The sequence below is a fragment of the Spermophilus citellus genome, assembly GCF_964194105.1.
Source record: "Spermophilus citellus genome assembly, chromosome: 6".
Classification (NCBI taxonomy): Eukaryota; Metazoa; Chordata; class Mammalia; order Rodentia; family Sciuridae; genus Spermophilus; species Spermophilus citellus.
Genome location: NC_138187.1, coordinates 130,349,555 through 130,370,269, shown reverse-complemented (window position 1 = coordinate 130,370,269; position 20,715 = coordinate 130,349,555). Strand labels below are relative to the sequence as shown.

The 20,715-nt window shown below is 51.2% G+C and overlaps 1 protein-coding gene across 2 annotated transcripts in view; it reads left to right on the top strand.

Moving 5' to 3' along the window:
- Window positions 1–19,585, top strand: part of MFSD4A (major facilitator superfamily domain containing 4A) — a 30,289-nt gene extending 10,704 nt beyond the window's left edge. Inside the window, exons 2-10 of one of the 2 annotated variants that reach the window (XM_081298449.1) lie at window positions 277–475; window positions 1,162–1,422; window positions 3,871–4,039; window positions 4,451–4,566; window positions 5,774–5,947; window positions 10,363–10,510; window positions 14,797–14,867; window positions 16,109–16,229; window positions 17,478–19,585. In XM_081298449.1, coding sequence (XP_081154575.1) covers window positions 277–475; window positions 1,162–1,422; window positions 3,871–4,039; window positions 4,451–4,566; window positions 5,774–5,947; window positions 10,363–10,510; window positions 14,797–14,867; window positions 16,109–16,229; window positions 17,478–17,533 — 1,315 coding nt within the window. In that variant the 3' untranslated portion in view covers window positions 17,534–19,585. The remainder of the gene's footprint in view (window positions 1–276; window positions 476–1,161; window positions 1,423–3,870; window positions 4,040–4,450; window positions 4,567–5,773; window positions 5,948–10,362; window positions 10,511–14,796; window positions 14,868–16,108; window positions 16,230–17,477) is intronic. The other variant, XM_081298450.1, reaches the window with a different exon arrangement.
- The last annotated feature ends 1,130 nt before the right edge of the window (window positions 19,586–20,715 follow it).

Here is a 20,715-nt window from a genome sequence, read left to right as displayed (position 1 = left end):
CAAATTGAAATTGTTTCTGAGTACAATGACAGCAGTTAGTCTTTTTCTACCGTCTCTTGAGTCCTCACAGCACCCTGAGGAGACAGGCACGCTCAACAGCTTGCCCACACGCACAGGTGGTGGGCCAGAGCTTCCTCAGCTTCCTTCCCTTGCTACCAAGTAGATAGGGAAGTGCCAGGGCTTCTCAAGGCCACCCAGCCAGTGGAGGACAAGGACACAGGTGCCCCATTGAAGGCTCTGGGTCCCTCCACTGACTCCGCCCCTCCCTTGCCCCAGCCTGGCCCAGTCCTTATGGGCCCTCTTCACCTCTACCCTCGCCATCTCTCTGGTGTTTGTTGTCATCCCCTTCTGCCGAGATGTGAAGGTGCTGGCCTCGGTCATGGCGCTGGCGGGCTTGGCCATGGGCTGCATCGACACAGTGGCCAACATGCAGCTGGTGAGGATGTACCAGAAGGACTCGGCCGTCTTCCTCCAGGTGAGCCCAGCCAGCAGGTATGAGGTTGGGTGGTGGGTGGAGCACAAGAGCTGCCTGTGCCTGGTCCCTCTCTGCCAGCCCTGTGCCTAAGAAGCTTTCCCTCCGGGCAAGGGTGGTGACTCAGCCCAGCGTGACCACTTACCAGTGGGCCACACCTGCAGTCACTCAATCCTCTGGGCTTGGGTTTCCTCATCTGTGAAGTGGGTCGTGATCTCTATCTGCCACGCAAGGTTGTCATGGGAACCCAGAGCTAACGAGAGAAAGTTCTTTGTGAACTGCAAAAGGGTGATGGAGGGCCGTTTGCTCTCCGGACCCCTTCCCTGCCTTCTCCACCTTCCCTGGCTCCTCCCATTTTCTTCTTTCTCCTCCCAGACACCAGGATCCCATCCAGAGCTGCCTCGGTGTCCTCTTCCCTGTAGGATGTTGGCTGGTGGATTCAACAGCCCCAGCTGGGGGTTGATTGGGGAAGGAAGAAAGAGGGAGGGAGGGGATTGGCCTCTGTAACCCAGGTTATCCCAGCCCAGGGGGTGGTGAGAGCCAGGCTCCACCCCGCCCTCTTTCACCTTTCCTGCTTCCCAGTCCTTCTTCCTCCTGGTTCTGGGGCTGGGCAATGGCACCAGGTGCGGTCAGAGGGGGAGGTGGAAGCCCAGGCCAGAAGACTGAGCCACGCCCTGACCCACCCACAGGTGCTCCATTTCTTTGTGGGCTTTGGTGCTCTGCTGAGCCCCCTGATCGCAGACCCCTTCCTGTCTGAGGCCAACTGCTTTCCTGCCAATAGCACAGCAAACACCACCACCAGAAGCCACCTGTTCCACGCCTCCCAGATCCTGGGCCTGCACCATGCAAAAGCCCAGCCTGGGTCCAACCAGACGGTCCCTGGGCTGCCCCCGAAGGGCGGGACTGAGGTCCGAGTGTCCTACGCCTTCTGGATCATGGCCCTTATCAATGTGAGTGTCGCCGGGACAGGCTGGGTGGGGAGCTAGTGGACAGTCCACACCTCCTGGTCCATCCAGCTTCCACTGCAGATTCTGAGAAACGTGGGGGCGGAGGGGTGCAGCCGGGAGACAGAGGGTGAGAGAGCGAGCCCCCTGGATTGGCCTCTGGATTGCAGTTCTCCAGGAAGGTGGGCAGTGAGTCAGTGAAGCAGACGTGGAAGAGACCATGCCAACGCTGGGTTCCTCTCTGGGGTCCTTCATCATGGGGGGAATCTCCTGTGCCCCGCTGTTAGGGTCTCCTCCGACAGCTGTGGGAGGGACAAGATGACTTCCGAGGGGCATTGCCTATGGTGTGGACAGAGAGAGACCACACCTTGTGCCGCATCAGATACCCAGTTTCCACTGCAGCCCCAGACAAACCAGCCGTTCCTCAGGTCTTCATCTGGAAGCCTCCTCTGGTACTCTGCAACCCAGGAAGATCCCCTTAGCATCCCCCGTGGAGTAGAGAGCAGGTCTCCACCCCCACCCCAGTCTTGGGAAAGACAATCCAGAAACACCAGAGCTGCCTGACCTCCTGGCTCAGGCCTAGCATGGAGCCTGGGGTGGGGAATGTTCCAGGTGGTCATTGGCCCGCTTATGGGACAAGGACCCTGAGTGGTTTGTCACCCTGATGTAGAGCCTCTCTCTGAACTAAGCAGGGTTGGCTCTTCAGAGACAGCTGCTGCTCCAGAGCCTCAGTGACACAATACATGTAGCACTGGAAGTGGCCCTGAGCACTGAGCGCGGCACCACAGCAGGTGTCCCACCCTAACTGGCTCAAGGCCCTGAGCAGGGGACAGTAAGAGGCCAGGTGGAGCTGGAAGCCCCTGCTCCCCGCTCCCAGCAGAGACCTACTGCCCACCCCCCTGGTCACCGTGGCCTTGGACCTCCTTTCCCTGGCTGGGATCTTCTTGGGGGTCTCAGCAGCACACCCCTCGCCCTCCACTTCCTTTCCTGTTCATACTATCCACTGTTTTGGAACAATGCAGATTTAGACCTGTGTCTTCCAAGGGGTCCCTGTGACGGGAAGGATCAAGGACAGGGACAAGGGAGCCCAAAGGCCCTTGTCTGTTCTTTCTTGCCCCGTGAGGTGCAGACTGGAGGCAGTTAGGTTGCTGCAGGATTTTGGGACTTTTCCCATTGGTTTATGTTGGAACCAGCCCGCCACAGAAGAGAACTTGGCAGTGCTTGCACATGGGATGCCCTCCCTCACCCGGAGGCACACCCCACCTGGCACTAGCAGGCATTAGCAGGCTTTCAAGGTGGTGCTGCCTTCCCTGAATGGGATTCTTCTGAAAATTGGGTGCGATCCTCCCAGCACCCACCTCCCTGGAAGGCCCCACCTGAGCGATCACGCCTCAGACCGGCTGTTTCCCCTTGGCCTTCACCCAGGCATTCTGCCACTGCAGGCCTCTGTGTGGGTTTCCTGTTTCCCCCAGCAGACTGGAGGAAGGGCCATGTCTCCCCCATCAGGCCCGGGACTCCCTGAGGGCGGGGCTGTGTCTCTTCCCACCCAGGCCCCATTTGCTACTTTACAGCTGCCAGGGACTGTCTGACCTTGACTTGCTTTTGAATATGCAGAAGGTCTCTCAAGGTCACATAGGGAGGTGTCAGTAGAGTGTGGGGTGGATTTTTTCTTTCAGGCTGGCATGAGCCAGTCTGCCTGGGGGAGAGAGAGGGGCTCCCCCAAAGCTGTGGCTAGCTGTGCGCCCCAGCTTCTGGGAGCCTGTAGCTCCTTCCTCTTCTTCCAAAGTAAATCAGGAAGGCATCAGCAGACTTGCTAGAGCACTTCCTGGCAGGGAGGGTGGCTAGACCCAAGCCAGGGCACCCGAGGGAGGCCGTGGTGGCTTCTCCAGGCAACATCAGAAGGAGGAGACCTTTCCCGTCACCCTGGGGAATCTCAGCTAGGTCCTGAGTGGCTTAGTGTAAAGAACAGAGCACTGAACACTGAGCTCACAAGCATGGGCTTGTCAGAACGAGATCATGTCTGTCTTCCAGTTTAAACAACAGGCTCCTGAGCACAGCTGGGTACCCTGCTAGGACATCACCTCACCCGGGCAGCCTCAGGTGGACATGGTGCTGAGCAGAATCCTGAGACCAGGTTCTGGTCTAGCTCTGCCCAAGCCAGCTGCGTGACCATGACTCCCCTCTCTGGGCCTCTAGTTTATTTCCAAGGTCCCTTCCAGTCCTAAGGAAGGGATAACTTTGGTCCTCAGTTGCCCCATCTGGAAACCCAGTCAGCCACCTGGTTCCTTAGCTACCGTGGCTCCTCTGTGAGGTGGGTCCCTTGGAAAGGAGCTGTGTTCTCCCAGGACTGAGCAGAAGAGCATGCGCAGGGTACCGCCCGGAGGGGTAGCAGCAGGCCAGCGTGGGAGGGGGAGCCTCTGCTGCGGGGCTGTGCTGACCTCTCCCGCCCCCCAGCTTCCAGTGCCCATGGCAGTGCTGTTTCTGCTGTCCAAGGAGCGGCTGCTGACCTGCTTCTCTCAGAGGAAGCCCTTGCTCCTTCCTGCAGACGAGCTGGCCCTGGAGACTCGGCCTCCAGAGAAGGAAGATGCCTCCTCACTACACCCGAAGTTTCAGCCACACTCAGGTGAGGCTCACAGACTCTGAGGCTTCCCTGGTAACCCCTTCCCCAGAGATGAACCCAGATCACATGGTTAGAAAAAAAAAACTTGTGACTCCAAGAACTTTGAGGCAGGAGATGGAGCAACCTGGCCAAGAGAACAGGGAAGCCAGACTTTGGGCTCTAATGTCCATTCTACTCAACCCTGCCTGTGTTACCTTGGACAAGTTACTTGACCTCTCTGACCCTTGGTTCTACCAGGACTGGGAGAAGGACGGGGGACGTTCCTAAAAGCTAGCTGAAAGCTGAGATAGGTGGAAGCAGTAAGGAGCCCTTTTCTGCCAGGGCTCTTCTGACTGCCAGCCGAGTCTTCTGGGCATGCAAAGGGAGGGGGGCAGAAGCTGAGCCTCAGCCCTGCTCTTCCTCCGCCTCCTCCAGGGCACGAGGACCTGTTCAGCTGCTGCCAACGGAAGAACTGCCGAGGAGCCCCTTATTCTTTCTTTGCCATCCATGTCACAGCAGCCCTGGTCCTGTTCATGACGGATGGGATGACGGTGAGCCTGCCTCTGAGGCGCTCTGTCCTGGGAGGCCTCCACCCTGACACCCCCGTCTGAGGATGGTGCAAGAGAGGTCCGTCAAGGTTCCTAGAGACCTCCCTTGCAGTACAATTGATCCAAAAATTTAAACTTTTTTTTGGTACCAGGAATTGAACTCAGGGCCACTCGACCACTGACCCCCATCCCCAGCCCTATTTTATATTTTATTTAGAGACAGGGTCTCACTGAGTTGCTTAGCACCTTGCTTTTGCTGAGGCTGGCTTTGAACCTGTGGTTCTCCTGCTTCAGCCTCCTGAGTCGCTGGGATTACAGGCATGTGCCACTATGCCAGGCCCCAACATTTAAACTTTTAAAGTCCTTGGAGACATGGTCCCCAGGTTCACTCATAGCATTGGTACCATGGGCTTCTGTCCTGGCTGATTGTATTTATTTTTGTCAACTCTACATAGGGGCCTATATGATTTTTCACTTATTATGTGAGCCACTTTTTTTCTTTTTTCTTTTCTTTTTTTTTTTTTTTTAAAGAGGCAGATCCCTGTTCCCCTAATAGAGGTCATGCCATATGAGCTCTGGGGTGCTTGGCTTCTTGGCTGTGTTGCAAACCCACCTTCTCAAGCCAGTGCTGTAAACAAGCCACAGGGAGGGCTTAGGCCCAGCTGTTCATCCCATTAGTGTGACCTCTGTTATGCTATTTAGTTCCTTTTTCCACAAAACCTTTTAGGACTAGATTAGGACACTCTTGAATGGCTGACCCATAGACTGGTTGCAATAGGGAGAACCCTCCAGGGAGAAGCCCTAAAACACTTAATGACCTGGTGGAAATTACTCCTGACAACCTGGTTGACTTCCAACTCTCAGGGTGACCTCGGACAAGTCACTTTTGAGACTCTCATCTATCAAATGAGAAACTTGTGCATACCTTGTTTTTAGCTAAGGAGCAGTGCCCGTCTGCCTAGGCCCCATGGGGACACCCCGTGGAGATCCAGAGACATCTCTTGGGAACCTCTGAGTCTCTGCAGATGTGGCTCTAAGCCAAGACACCCAGGTTCTGTCCTTAGCTCGGGCCTAAGTGTGCTCTGTGGTCTTGGCTCCAGGGCCTTCCCCTGCAGAGCCTCTGGGCCAGGGCCAGTCAGTCCTCCCCCGCGCTCCCAAGTCCGCCAGGGCCTGGACAGCGTGTGCTCAACAGAGCCTGCTCTCTCCACAGGGGGCATACTCAGCCTTCGTGTATAGCTATGCAGTGGAGAAGCCGCTGTCTGTGGGACACAAGGTGGCAGGTTACCTCCCCAGCCTCTTCTGGGGCTTCATTACCCTGGGCCGGCTCATCTCCATTCCCATCTCATCAAGAATGAGGCCAGTCACCATGGTTTTCACCAATGTGGTAAGTGGCTAAGTGGAGCCTCCTTCCCTTCTTAGTGACTCAGAAGAACTTGTCTACTCCTGGCCCTCCCGCTGCCCCAGAACATTTGCTCGGGATGGCACTCTGCCAACAAATGCAAAAGTAGAGGGAGGAGAGAAAGTGAGAGATGCTGGGGCAGACGGATGGGATCTGAGCAGAGCACTCATCTGTGCCACTTTGGAAAAATCCCTTCTCCTCTGTGGGCCTCTGATTTTACACCCTTAAAAGCCTTCACAGTATAGGCTTTTGGAGGCGGTGTGTGGAACAGACCCTACTGACTGCCAAGGGCACAAGGGAGGGGCGTGTTGGCCTTGGCACACCTGTTTATTATGGTGCCAGCTGGTCAGTAGTGGCCAGAGATCCCCCAGCCTTTGTAATCATTCGCCAGGCTGCGCCTGGGAACTTGCATTTTGTAGCTCTCCTGTCCCGTAGGCCAGGCCTGGCATTGAGGATGACCTTTAAGGGACTGCTGTGCCTAGGAGGCGGGAGGGCTGAGCCCAGTGGTGGATTAAGACTTGTCCTCATTGCATCCACATGACCAAGGATGACAGAGGCATCCAGATTACAGATCCTAATGGGGCCATTTAGTCCAGCCTTCCACCAAGGCGTGAATCGCCTCTGACATGCCTTCCAAGTGTTCTCCCGTGACTGGGAGTGCACTCTTTTTCCAGGAAACCCAATCCACGGTAAGAAGGTACTTCTTCTATTGAATTTCCAGCACACAGGAGGCGTGGACATATGTTGGGGCTATAGAGACAAAGATCGTGAGCCCCAAGAGAGCCCTTGGACTTGGCCTTGTGCTTATCAATAATCTTCTAGAAAGATATCTCAGTTCCGCGTCGATGGGAGTGAGGGGGGTAGGAGCTAAACTTCCAAGGCTGAGATGGGAAGTAGAGGAGTGAGCGCCCATTTCACTTTGCACATATGTCTGCGTTGAAGAGAGCTGGGGTGTGGGGACCTGCTCACAGGCGGAGGAGAAAGGGAGGAAGCCAGCGAGGAGAGGAGTCGTGATGCTGAGGAAGGGTCTGGGGAAGGGAAATGGGGTGAAGAACAGGGGGTGAAGAGAGCATTGAGCTAAGAAAGGAGGAAGGAGTGGGGAGGAGAGATCCCAGTGGGCTGCGAGGTGACGTGGAGGATGGGGATAGTGCTCATGGTGGCCTGCCTCAGCTTCCTCCTCCAGGGTGGAGGGGAAAGTGGGTGGGAATCAGGTTTGAGAGAATGATGATTTCCTGGACCCACCGCACCTGAGTCAATCAGAATGTCCAGGGGGCTTAGTGATCTATTAATTTAACAAATGCCCTGGGGGGGTTCGCATCCTCAAGGTTGGGAAAACACTGTCCTAGAAAGAGTGATTCCAAACAGCTCAGACTCAATGGAGGTTCTCTTAGAAAACAGATCCCTGAGTCCCCATGCAGAGCTGCCACTGCAGGTGGCGTGGCGAGTCCTCTGGGCCTCTGAGTGGTTCTGCAGGTTTTGCAGGGGCCCTTGCCGGCCATCCTGTCTGGGAACTGCGGCTACCCAGCCTTGAGCAAACCTCCCCATGTCACAGATGTGATGTCACAACATTATATTTCTTGTGACCACTTCCAAGACAGCCTCCCAAGGTAAACAGTCCCTGGTTCCCAGTGTTCTCCTGGAGTCATGGACCACTTCCGACTCCGTGCACGTGCTTATGTGAAGTCCTGTGGGAACTAGGGGTGCCCCGTGGGAGCAGAAAGAGATGGGTCTGGGGAGCAGAGCAGGGCTGCTTCCTGTAGAGTGGTGTACACCAGGTTTGGATTTTATTCTAAGTGAGCAGGAAACCATTGGGAGGTTTCAAACAGGGAATGGATTTTGATCTGCATTGCATTTTGAAAGTGCCCTCTAGTTGCTCTGTGGAAGGTCAGACTGTAGGGGCCAGGAGTGACAGGAGGGACCTGTGAGAATCTGTTATTATAGTCCAGGCAAGAAGAGCGTGGTCAGGATGAATCTGGAGAGAGAGAAAGATCCTAGAACGTTTTTTGAGGTAGGGTTGACAGGACTTGCCATTGACCTGAAGCAGGAGGTAAGGGAAGAAGGAATCAGGGGCCATCTAGGGGCAGAGCTTGAGCAACTGCATCAGTGAGGATTGTACTGCTCAGCTTTCTGTCACCGTGATGAAGTGCCAGAGGTAATTATAAAGAGAAAAGGTTTATCTTGGCTCATGCTTTGGAGGTTCCTGTTCATGATCAGGTGGACCCATTGCTTTGGGCCTCTGATAGACGTGTCAGATGGCAGTGGCCAGGAGCTTGGCTGAGCATACTGCTCACCTCATGAGCCAAAAGGAGAGAGGAAGAGGCCAAGATCCCACAATCCCCTTCAAGGTCACTCCCAGATGACCTAAGGACCTCCCATAAGGCCTCACCTCCTGAAGGTTCCACCACCTCCCCACAGCGCCACCCTGAGGACCAAGTCTAACACACAGGCCTTTCAAAATCTCCACCAGAGCAGGGACGCTTGTTTTTCCCCATTTTTGAGAGCCAAGTTTTTTATTTGCTCATGCCTTGCATTTGAAGTACTCTTCCATGACACCTTTCCCTGAGATTCTCCACGTAGTCTTAAACCACTTCACAACCGGTCCCTTAATAGGCTTCCCTTCCCTGTCCGTTTACAGAGGCCCGCCCATTCCCCTAGCTTCTCATTTTCCTCAACCTCAAATATTTGATGTGGTGCTCAGCACTAAGGGTGTCCTCCACCTTGACATTCATAGACTCCTCATAGTTGGATGCAAGCACACAAAGATGGGCTTGGTCCTCCCCAAAGGCTTTGGCAGCTTCGCAGATCTCCATGTGCTAGGCCATCACCTCTTGTAAAGCAGTGTCCACATCCATCACACTCTAGCACTACGCATCTCTCAGCCTTGGCCTTGGGTTATAGACGAAGCCAAATCTGTGTGTGTGTGTGTGTGTGTGTGTGTGTGTGCGCGTGCATACACGCGCGCCCGCATGCACGCTCACTAAACATGGAACCCAGGTCCTTGCCCATGCAAAGCACATGATCTACCACTAAGCTACACCCCCAGCTCCTGGAGCTACGCTGGAGCCTCGGCCTCCTCATAGCATGTTGGCAGCAAGAAAAAAAAGCAGAGGATGGTATTAATTGCCATGGGGAGGAGTAAACAAGTAAAGGAATTCAAAAGTTCGGTTTGGGGGACATTGCTAGTCATCCAGTGATTGACCATATCAAAGGGCAGTTTTATATGCAAGACTGAAGTTCTGGATGCAGCTCACAGCTGGGGGCATAACTGTAAGATACCCTGCCATGGAGACATTCAAAACCTTGGAGCTGCGTGAAGGGGGAATGTGGATAGAGAAGAACCAGAGAGGAATCCTAGGCCCCTGTGACATTTAGAGACTGAGCAGAGGAGGGAAAGAGAACAAAGGGAGCCATGGCACCGAAGAACACATTGTGTTTGGAAACATGGATTTGTCGGGTTGCTTTCATATTTTCGCTGCATGGAAGAAGTCTTTGGTGTTGCTTCTCCATGGTGAGGGAATGCATCGTTTCTCTTCAGAAACGCTTTTTGCTGAATTCCTCTCCAGGGCAGGAATTCTGAGTCTGATACACAACTCACAGAACATGTCACACCTAAGAGGTCATGAGGCAGAGCTGGAGGGGCTGGGAGGAGAGCCACAGGATCAGGGTTGGGGTTAGTGGCTTTGCTCCTTGGGCTGGTGTAAACCCCCCCACACACACCATGTCTACTATTACTCTTGAAAGGGCTCTTCCTTTCTGCCTGCCCAGCTCCTCATCTGTGAGCTGCACAGAGTGGGCATTAGCCTACAGTGATTTCTTGCCTGCTTTCTGGGTCTGTATTCTTAGTTTTTCCTGGAAACAGATGTCCTTGCCCAGGATATTTTTGTTGGTGTTGCCCTGCTGGAGATGGAGGCCAGGGCCTTGCACATGCTAGGCCAGTGCTGTACCCCTGAGTTATCTCCAGACCACAGCCCAGGACATTTTTTTTTCTCAAAGCTGTGAGCTTCTATAGAAGATCTTTATTTCCTGGAAAATTAAGAAAATCCCACACATAGAGCTGGGAGTGTAGTTAATTGGCAAAGCACTTAGTTAGCATGCAAAAGGCCCTGGGTTTGATCCCCAGCACTGTTTATTCGGCATGCATGGTGGGGCATTTGCCTAGATGTCCAGGTAGGCCGCTTCCCTGGGCCCTCTGAGGTCCTCTCAGGGCTTCCTTCCTGGATCCCAGACTAGGTATGTTGCAGTTCCCAAATCGTCCACTGAGTGGCGCACTGATCACACGGCGCTGCACCGGGGGCCCGGGAGGCAGCTCAGTCTGGGGACTCTGGACTCTGGATTTTTCCCTTCTCGATGGATGCCCGGCTTTGCCCAATCTCTGATCACCTCCACCTCTGCTGCAACAGATAGGCGTGGTGGTGACTTTCCTCGTGCTGCTTATTTTCTCCTCCAACGTCATTTTCCTGTTCGTGGGGACAGCGAGTCTGGGCCTATTCCTCAGCAGCACCTTCCCGAGCATGCTGGCCTACACCGAGGACATCCTCCAGTACAAAGGTGAGTGCCGGCTGGGAGCAAAGACGCACCCACTCTTGGGCCGGACGCCCCCTCCTCTCCCGCGCCCCATCTTCCTGCGGTCCTCTAGGCCAGCCACAATACTTCAGCAGGGAGATCGCTGCGGCTCCTCCTGATGGGTGGAGACGGTTCGTGCTGGTAGGTGTTGGGCTCAACCTTAGACCTGAATCCCTATGCCTTCAGGCCTCAGAGAAGCAGTACGGCTTCTTTCCAGTATGGTAATGTCTGTGGACCTACAGCTGACGTTGTATGGATCGTGTGCGCTAGAAGTTCCAAATTGAAAGAAAACAATATTTCATGAGACAATTTAGAACCCTGGGAAGGCATTTTATTATGGGTTTAGCAGTGCTGGGGATTGAATTCCAGGCTCGTGCAGAGTCTCCAAGCACAGTACCCTGGAGCTACACCCCCAGACCAGGAGAGGCCTTCCTTCCTTCCTTCCTAAAACCAGGGAGTAAACCCAAAGGTGCTTAACCACTGACCAGTCCTTTTTACTTTTTATTTTGAGATGGGGTCTCCCAAAGTTGCTTAGAGACTTGCCAAGTAAGTTGCTGAGGCTGGCCTTGAACTTGTGATCACCCTCCTCAGCCTTCTGGGTCACTGGGATCACAGGCGTGCACCTGCCATTTCATAATTTAATGATCAGTAACAGCGCCTCCTTGCTTTGTTGTGGGATGTTGTTGAAAGCAAACTTCACACCTGGCTTGAGGTTGACACAGCTTTGATGTCAGAAACCTGATTCTCTCAACTAACCTCCTTTCCCTTCCCTTAACCCCTCTAAGTACATACAGTACTGATATTTTTTAATTAGTTAATTAAAAATAGTTGTGTTTTGAACATTTAACATCACCCTTAGAAGTAACTAGATGCCCTGGCTGGAGGTTGGAAAATCAGCATTAAGATGGGAGAAATTAGCACTGTACCCACCTTGATTTCCCACAGTTATGAGAGACAGGGAGAGTCTGGATTTTTGAAATCCAAGGAAAACTCAAATACTTTTAGCTTACAATGTCATCATTGGTTGTTAAGAAAGAATAAAATATTTTCTATGATAAACTTGCACATATTTTGTTTTCCAAATGGAACTTCTTATTATGAAAGTAGTAAATACTCACTGGGAAAACCTCAAACAATAGAAGCATGTTTTAAAGCAGTAAATGAAAGTCCCCCAAAATAACTTCTCGGCAGTTTTTCCTCCCAGTTCCCTTCCAAGCATGTATTATATATTTGTGTGAGTATATTTAAGTGCAAATGAGACTGTACCTACACTATTTCATATCTGTCATTTAGAAGAAAAACAGTTCATGTGAGAGGATGAATCAAAGAATCAAACATATTTGAGGTTCTGGGCTTCTGGCTCCTCCAAGTGGGCTACTATCCGTGACCTGAGAAATGCCCCCAAGCAGCACACGCCTGGCTATATTCCAGTGAACCGTGACCGAAGAGGTCCTGGCCTCCCTGTAACTGAGGACTGAGATACAGCAGCTGTCAGTCATCATCTGGCCATCCCTCCCCATCTCTGTGCCACTGAGGAAACAGTGCAGGGGACATGCCCAGGGAGACAGTCTCTTCCCCCAGCTCATCCATCCCAGCATAGTACCAGTACAGCCATAAAACAGCAGCCTGTGGCTCCACCAGCTCCCCGGGGCCAGGCCCTGAGTGCTCAGGTTCCAAATGAAGTAACAAAAGAATGTCATCACATGCCGCACAGTATATCCCCCAGAGTATCAAGTGACCAACACGTGTTAGCTCAAGAAGTCATACTGATCGGCCTGAGAATGATCACCCACACCCATCTTCTTTTCTCACTATCTCTGCTTAACTTGGGACCTCATCATCCCTTACCTGCTTGGGATATTGAGCAGTGGCTGGCTTTCCCAGTTTCTGGTCACCCCTCCCTGCCTTGAGAAGCCCTGGTGTGTTTCCTTGTCTTTAGTCTTGCCTCTGTCTAACCAGCTGGCTCAGTCTCACGGTGAACCATCTGGGGATCCTGGAACAAGACCAGTGACCGGGCCTCCCTTGGTGATGTCATGGGCTGCAGCTGCTGGGTGGTTCTAAGGTGTAGCTGGGTCTGAGGACCCCGTAAGCCGCCCTCCATGCTGTTGCAGAGGGAGCGCTTTAAGACACAGCCGTGGAATCTGGGATCCTCCTATGGACCCCCTCCCTTTCTTCGTGGCCTTCCCTGCCCTTGCTGCACCTCGGAGCCTGCCTTCCAGCCAACTCCTTGGTGTTTCTTGATGATGCTGCTCTGGACCTCCATGCTTTGGCCTGTGGCTGCCTCTGCCTGGACTGTGTGCTCTGTTCCATCTTCCCCTTTGCCTACTTGGCCCTCTCCCATCCTTCGGGAAGCTTCTCTGGTTTCCCTAGAAAAGTGTGTCCCCTCCTTTGTGTTTCACTGATTCACACCTGCCCCTGCTGCGTGGCCCATCCCAAGGCTTTCATACCCATACGCTCCGCCTCTCCTCGACAGCATGCTGCAGGCTGGTGACAGGGGGGCAAACAGTGTGGGCTTTGAAGTCATCAGCAAACAGTGTGGGCTTTGAAGTCATCAGCAGACCTGTCAGTCCTGCTCCATGCTTGCTGCTTATGACCTCGTGCAACCCATTTCCTTCCCTTCCCTGGCCCCAGTTTCCTCATCTGAAAAGTAGGGATACAAAGACCCACCTGTTGGGATTGTTTTGTGCATTGGAGAAAATGTAAAGCCCTAGGCTTGGGCGTCTTTGCTGGCTGAGGTGCTGGGTATCTGCTTGTCCTTATTTTTCATCTGTTGTCCTCAGTGTTCAATAGTACCTGATGCTCGGAAGGCCCTCCCAGTGTGCCGAATGAGTGCTTGAAACAGTTGGATGCCCTTGGAATTCAGAGAAGGGAGTGAGCGGTGAATTTAGACAGGTCATGGAGCTAGTGGGGTGTGAGTGGCTCAGGATTTATAAAGGCAGAGAGAGAAAAGGCAGAGAGAGAAAAGGAAAGAAAGGTATTCCATGGAGGGGCGGCACTGGACAGGATGGTGGTGAGGGAGACTGAAAGAGAGGGAAGGAGCACGCTGCCCTGGGAGGGGATGATGCGCTGCTAACGCTGCCTTCCCTGGCTGGCCAATGTGCGGCTGTAAGTGCTGGTGTGCGCCAGGGAACCGAGTCAGGGCATAGTCATCTTCCTGGCCTTCAGCCTAGAGGGGAAGGCTGGCAGGTCCACAGCCAGGGAGGTAGGAACAGGGTGCAGGGGGCTGTCAGGGCCCAGAGGAGAAGCTGCGGACCAGGCTCCTGAAGGAAATCTAAACAAAGAACGCAAACAGGAACGTGGTGGTGCACACCTGTGGGCCCAGCACTTGGGCAGCTGGGGCTGGAGGATCTCTCCTTCAATCTAGAAGTTCAGGCCAACCTGGGCAACACAGCGAGACCCCCACCACCATCTCAAAAAAAAAAAAAAAAAAAAAGCATAGGAGTTTGCCAAAGAGGAGGAGGAGGAGGAATGTTGAGGAGGGCATGCGGGCATGTCGGGGCTGGCAGTGAGAGAGTATGCAGGGTTAAGGAACCCAGGATAGTTCTTCCGGGCTGGAGGGGAGTGGGAGCAGGCAGTGAGAGCTGGGCCCTACAGACCATGTGCCCATGGGGACTTTGGCCCGAAGGTGAGCAGAAGGGTTGAAGCAGAAAGCCCACTGGTTCTGAGCATTCGCTGTGGGCCAGTGCTCTGCAAGGCACCTCACGCATTCTACAGCAGAGTTACCCACACGGTGGCCCCATGAGGGAGGCATCCCAATGCCCATCTTACATAAAAGGAAAGTGAGGCCTACAGAATTTAGAGAAGTTACCTGAGGCACATAGCTAGTGATCAAGCTAGCCTGGGAACCCAAGTCTGATGCTGAAGCTTGGGCTCTGCAGGTCTGCACGGGGCCACCCGATGCAGCAGAGCATGTGGCTGGTCTGTCACGGTGCCAGGAGAGTAAAGATCCTGGTCTGCTCTCTGATGCATTGGAGGTTATTAGGAAACTTTTCTGGAATGGGAGGTGGTGTTCAGATTGGGATAAGTCCCAAGTGCCCAGCTAAGCATCATGGGATTCCCCCTGAAGACACTGTGAGCAATGAAAGGGAAGGACAGTAAGGCATTCTCGAAGCAAAGTTACAGGGTAAAGTCTGAGAAGCTTTAGGAATCCAAAGGAGTCCTCTTAGCCATTCCATGTCCTAGAGGTTTTCCAGAAGCCTCCTGGGTAATCAGCTGACTTCTGATTCCTCCTCACCTTGCTCTAACCCTAACCTAACCCATCTCTCTGTCAGGCTGTGCGACCACAGTGCTGGTGACAGGGGCAGGGATTGGCGAGATGGTCCTGCAGATGCTGGTTGGTTTGGTACGTGGGGTCCTCTGGGGGGTGGGTTGGGGGAACACCCATCCAGACAGGTGAGAAGATGCAGCCAGCACCTTCTGGCCTGAGCTGCCTGCTTCCAGAGTTTCTCAGAGCCTGTGGGTCCCACCCTGCCAGGGTTAACCTGTTTTTCCCAGCCAACCTCAAAAGCTGGGCCTGCAAATGTGAGATCTGGGGACATGAACAGACGTGTGGACTAATCCAAAGCAAACACAAGCCACGTCTGGGAGTGGGGCCAGGGGTGACCCGTGGGAATGCTGTTTGGCTCTCAGATCCTGAGACCGTGTGAGCTGCAGTTAGAGTTCTTCCATCCCTGCTCCCTTGACCACCTCTCTCTGCCTGTGGCCACGCTGCACATGGCCCAGCCTCCTGCCCTGACCAAGCACTGGCTCTCCCGGCTCTCCCCAAACATGCCTGTGTTCCATTAAGAACATCATCAAGAAAACAAAACGAAACAAAATAAAAAGCTAATATCTGCTTTTTCTTTAATACTACAATATAGAAATTCCCCTTTTTAAAACAGGGGACACTGAAACTTAGATAAATTTAGCAACTGGCCTGAGGTCAGTCACACTTCTAGTAACTAACAACAGTGACATGGAACCTAGGTATTTTGGTCTCCAAAGTCCCCCTCATTACCACTCCACTCTCCTTTCCTTTCCTTTTGCCCTGCTGCATGGAGGAGAAGAGCCCCGTCTCATGATGCCCTTGGCCCTATAATGACGCCATGTCTGGGATTTATTTCAGTGTAATCCAGTGCAGGAAAGAAGTGGAAGGTCACAGATGAAATCAGTGCTAAAGTTGGGAGATACATCTATGAGAGTTCCATATGCTACTTTGACATGTTTTAAATTTTCATAATAAAATGTTGAAGAAAATATACATCCTCTGAAAATTTCCAGTTAGGTCTATGAGGATAGAAACACCTCGTGTGATTGGAGTTTCAACGATGATATGGAGATTTTCAGAAAGTTCCAGAACCCGGAGCTGAAAGACTACAGGGGGTCACCAGGTCTGACCCCAGCCTTTGGGCAGGATTTCTGCCTCCCCCAGACACAAACCTTTGAAAAGACCAAGACTTCTGTCCTCCACGTATTCCTGTCCATTGGTGCCATGGCCTCAGCCTGACAAGAGAAGCCTGCCAAGGGTCCGAGACGGCGCTTCCGCCAAGGCACTTTCCACTTGACGTTTCAATGCCTGAATCTCTGTGTTTTCCCCTTTGGCAGATATTCCAGGCCCAGGGCAGCTATAGTTTCCTGGTCTGCGGCGTGATCTTTGGCTGCTTGGCTTTTACCTTCTATGTCTTGCTCCTGTTTTTCCACAGGATACACCCTGAACTCTCATCAGGTGAGGAAAAGATCCGCTTCTACACAAGAGGAGGAAAACAGCGCGGGGGGAGGGAGGGGGAGAGGCTGGGATCTTAGCACGCCACAAGTGCAGCTCTGTTCCAAGTAAAATGCAAGGAAATGTTTATTTTTCTACAGCTTCCTTTCCCCCTCTTCCTGCTTTCCCTGCGATTGTCCACGCTGAACTCTTAAAGCCGGTGGGAGTGGGGCAGGCTGACTCATGGTTTCTCTATTAGCAGAGGGACCCGGATTGTGAACTTGGCTTCCTGCATCCCACCATGCTGTGGCACCACGGCCAAATACCTCTTTCCAGCTTGTGAGGGCACCGAGAGGCACAGCCCGCCTCCCTGGCTGGAACTTGGCCCAGCAGCCTCATTGGCCAACTCTTTGCAGTTCAGGATTTTGATTCTGGTCCAGATCTCTTGTCCAAAAGAAGTTCTTTAAGCCAAATGGCAAAGAACAGCTCCTTCGGGGCAGAGACACCTCCTAAGAATAGTCTCCCTCCTGGAGACCCCAGGCAGGGGGAATCCCAAGCTATTTTCATAACCCTGAGCCCTCAACCTGTGCCTGCCCAGAGCTCTCAAAGTGCCCAGCAACTACAGCTGTGCGCATGGCTAGTTCTTAAGAGAAGGTGCCCAGACAGTCCTGGTCCACTCCATAGAAAGCAGAATAATCATAAAAAGACTGAAAACAGGTATGCATTGTCCTCTGTGTCACTGGGTGAACATATCCACCCCGTGAACACTCAGAGCAAAGGCCCAGAAGTTCAGGAGGATCTCCCCCACCTAGAACAGCTCTAACCACAGACTTGCTTCTGAGATGGCAAGTGCCAATCATTGGCTAGCTCAGCACTCAGCACAGAGTGTAAGACAAACATTCAGTTAATATTTGCTGAATATCAGGCTGGGGATGTGGCTTAGTGGTGGAATGCTTGCCTAACACACATGAGGCCCTGGGTTCAATCCCCAGCACTACAGGAAAAAAAAAAAATCTGAGTATCAAATGAGCAACACCTTTCCTGTTCCTTCTCCATGGGAGGCAAAAATAAATGCGCATTCCTGGAGCTCCAGACATTAGCCTCAGCAAACTGCCTGGGACTGACTTCTTACTGGGCTCCCAAATGAGCCGTGGAACAGCAGAGACAAAAAGCTCAGGTCAATGCTCAGAATCAGTAATTGCTGCAAGGAGTCTGAGCAGCTGAGACATGCTACCTAATTAATTAATTTATTTATTTATTTATTTTTTGTAGCTTCTACCCCAGACCGACCGCTTGGAATGGAGAACTCTGATTACTACCAGAGGTGAAACCGGGGACCGGAGGCAGTCGAGGCTCCAGCCTCCTGAGCACCAACGCACCTGGACTGTGGAAGGCAGCCGAGGGTCGCAGTGGAGTGGCCTCTTCTCAAAGCCTTTGCTCTAATCTTTTCCACTTGGATTCGGTTGGGCAGAAAAAATTTAATTGAGTCCCCATTAAATTTGCCTGGGGTCCTCCTCTGGCAAATCATTGGATTTTCCTGGTGATTCCAGTTACCTTCTCTTCCGAAGTTCAGACTCAGGTAGGGCCGTCCAGGATACTGAGACAGGAAGGCAGAAGACAGCTGTGCACGTCACTTTGTCACTTTGTGCATAGACCATACCCTGGGTTTCAGGTCACTCTTAGATGAAGTTTGAAAAACTAGGTTGACATGGTAAAGCGTGTTGATCGTTGCTCTTTGTGGATGTTTTCAATGGATCAAAACCAACCCTGTTATTCCCTGGCATGTTCAAAAAGGACTGATGTGCTTTTTACTTACTCATGGTCCCAAGTTCCTCCCATTCCTGCCGCAGAGATCAATGGTTCATATGTATTCTAAGACTCAGAAGGAGAAGTTGAATTGTGTTCTCTTTGGGACACTAATTCAGTGGTATGCTGGGCTTGCTCACACCAGCTTAGAAAAGCTGATCAGGTAATAAATAATCAAAACTTACCACTGCCTAATTTTATTCTATGGAGGCTCTTGAGATCATTCTGTCTGTATTATAGGGGTGGAGAGGTTACCAGGTGATAAAGTGCTGCTGGGCATCTCTTTCCAACTCCACCATGTTGGCAGCTTGTGATCAATTATGGTGGAAGTATGTATACCACTAGCAACTGGCAAAAGTTACAAATTAGAGCTTTCCCCCACCCTGGGGAGCCAGTAGTTAAATATTTACCAGTATAACACTGCTAGTAAGCAATGCTAATTGGTCCAGAAATCCCCTGGGAGAAAGAGATGGCCTGTTTTTCTTTTCTGTTTTTCTTTACTGGGATGACAAGCATGTAAAAAGGTATAAAAACAGCACTAAGAATTTCCAAAAATATTTCACTTAAATTTTACTTTTTTTTTTTTTTTTTTGTAGAGGAAAAAACCTTTTATACTATGTCAAGGTCTTTTCTCTAACAATAAGCTGGGACTGCTGAAAAATTCTAGCCTCACAGTATTCAGAAAGCAGTGTCTTATCAAGGAATTAGGAGTCCTAGGAAGGGGAGAGGCGGTAACATAAAGTGAGAATATGAACTCTTCAACTCAGACAGGGCTAAGAGTACTGTGGGTGGCTTCTACAGGTATAAAATAGCTGTCACAAGAACTGGTTTGCCTGTATTTTCTTGATGTATATACAAATGTACATGTATAAATATAAAAATCCCAAGGGCTGTAGTTCACATGCCTGACACTGAAAGGTTTTTCCTGGATCTGCAGGTGTTGACAAGTTAGCCAGCTCTGACTACTACCAACCGCACAGCCATGAGATTGTGGCTGGAGAGAGATCTGGGCCGAGCACTGGCCTCCCTTCCAGCTGTGTGACCTTGGGTGGATCACAGAGGCTGTTCCAACCTCACTTTTTTTTAACCAGTAAAGTGGAATTTCTAAAAGTACCCTACCTCACAGGAATTCTGAAAAAATTAAGGGAATTTGTATAAAGCACTTGCTATGCCTGGCATAACTTGCTTGATATACATTAGGAATTTTTATTTTCAAAGCCTCCTCCTAAGCATTTTAGAAATTGTTCATGTTTGGTACATATTTATTGTTAAGTCAGAAAGACCCAACTTCTTTGGAAAGCTAGCAGTCTCGCAGTATAGTTTTATCTATGTTTGTAAATACTTTTAAGATTAGCCAAATTCAAATGTGCACTCTGACTGTAATGACTGACCTGGCAAAGAGAAAGCAATTGTATTTTCTTGTGGTTTTTGGGGGAAAAAAAATCCTTTTTATAGAGATTTAGAAGGCAGAATCATTAACTATATCTAAGTTGATCATGATTAATTTGTTAATAAAGAAAATAAGATTAAAACAAATCTAAGTAACTTTCCTAAAATAAAATATTTTAAACTTAGTAAGTGTGTTATCCATTTTGAAGGACAATTGACCCTTTTACATAAGCTCAGAAACAAATGATCTGGAAAGAGGTCTTGCTCATCTATAGGTTCCTACGGCTGATATTATTTACATTATTTATATATTTGGGGGGAGTAAACATTCTGGAGGTGGAACCCAGGATGTCATACATCCTAGGCGAGAGCTCTGTCACTGACTACACCCCCAGCTCTCATGGCTGATATTTCAGAAGGAAACTAAGGGCTGAGGGCCCCTAATCCCTCTGACATGTCATTGAAGAAGGAGAAGGCAATAGGCTTTCACACCACAAAGTGAGTTACAAAGTAAGCAGGGCTTCCTTCCTGATCTTCAAGTTTTGACATTTCAGAGTACCATGAAGTCACCCTGTTCCCAGATTCCCTATTACATGGATATGGGAATCTAACCCATCAGCACACTTGAGTCACCAAAGGAAGATACAGTGATGTAGACACAGAGGCCTGATATAGAGAATGCATTTATTCATTCGAAACAGTCTGATCCAGGTGCAGTTTCAGCAGTGAGAAGTCTCTGCCTCACAGTGACTACCCTGCAATTGAAGAAACAGGCAGAGACATCACTGTTTCAGATAACACACAGAAAGGTGAGAGGTAGTGGAGTACCACAGAGAAATAGAAAGCAGGGCAGGGGGTGGGTGGGAAGAGGGAATGCACACAGATGCTCCGAAGACTTTACTAAGGAGGTACCACTTGTGCAGGACCTAAGAAGAAAAGCCATCCAAGTACCTGGCAAAGATCTTTTTAGACAGGGGACATGGCGAGTCCAATGGTCTTAGGCTGGAATGTGCTTTATAAAATTTGAGGAACAGCAAATGGACTAGTGTGGCTTAAGTGAGGAAGGAAGACAGTGGCAGGAAGTAGGCTGAGTGCTGGCTGGGGGCCAGACCACTAAGCCAGGCAAGGAATGTGGAAATTTTTGTATGTGATGTGAGATTATTAGGAGAGTTGCAAGCAGTGTAGTGACACGGTTTGACTTAGAGGTTTTAAAGTACCATTCTGGGAGTTATGCGGAGATGGGACTATGGGGCAAGCATGGAATGTGAAAGACCAGCTTGATGTGATACTGGAACATGTCAGTAGCAGTGGAATT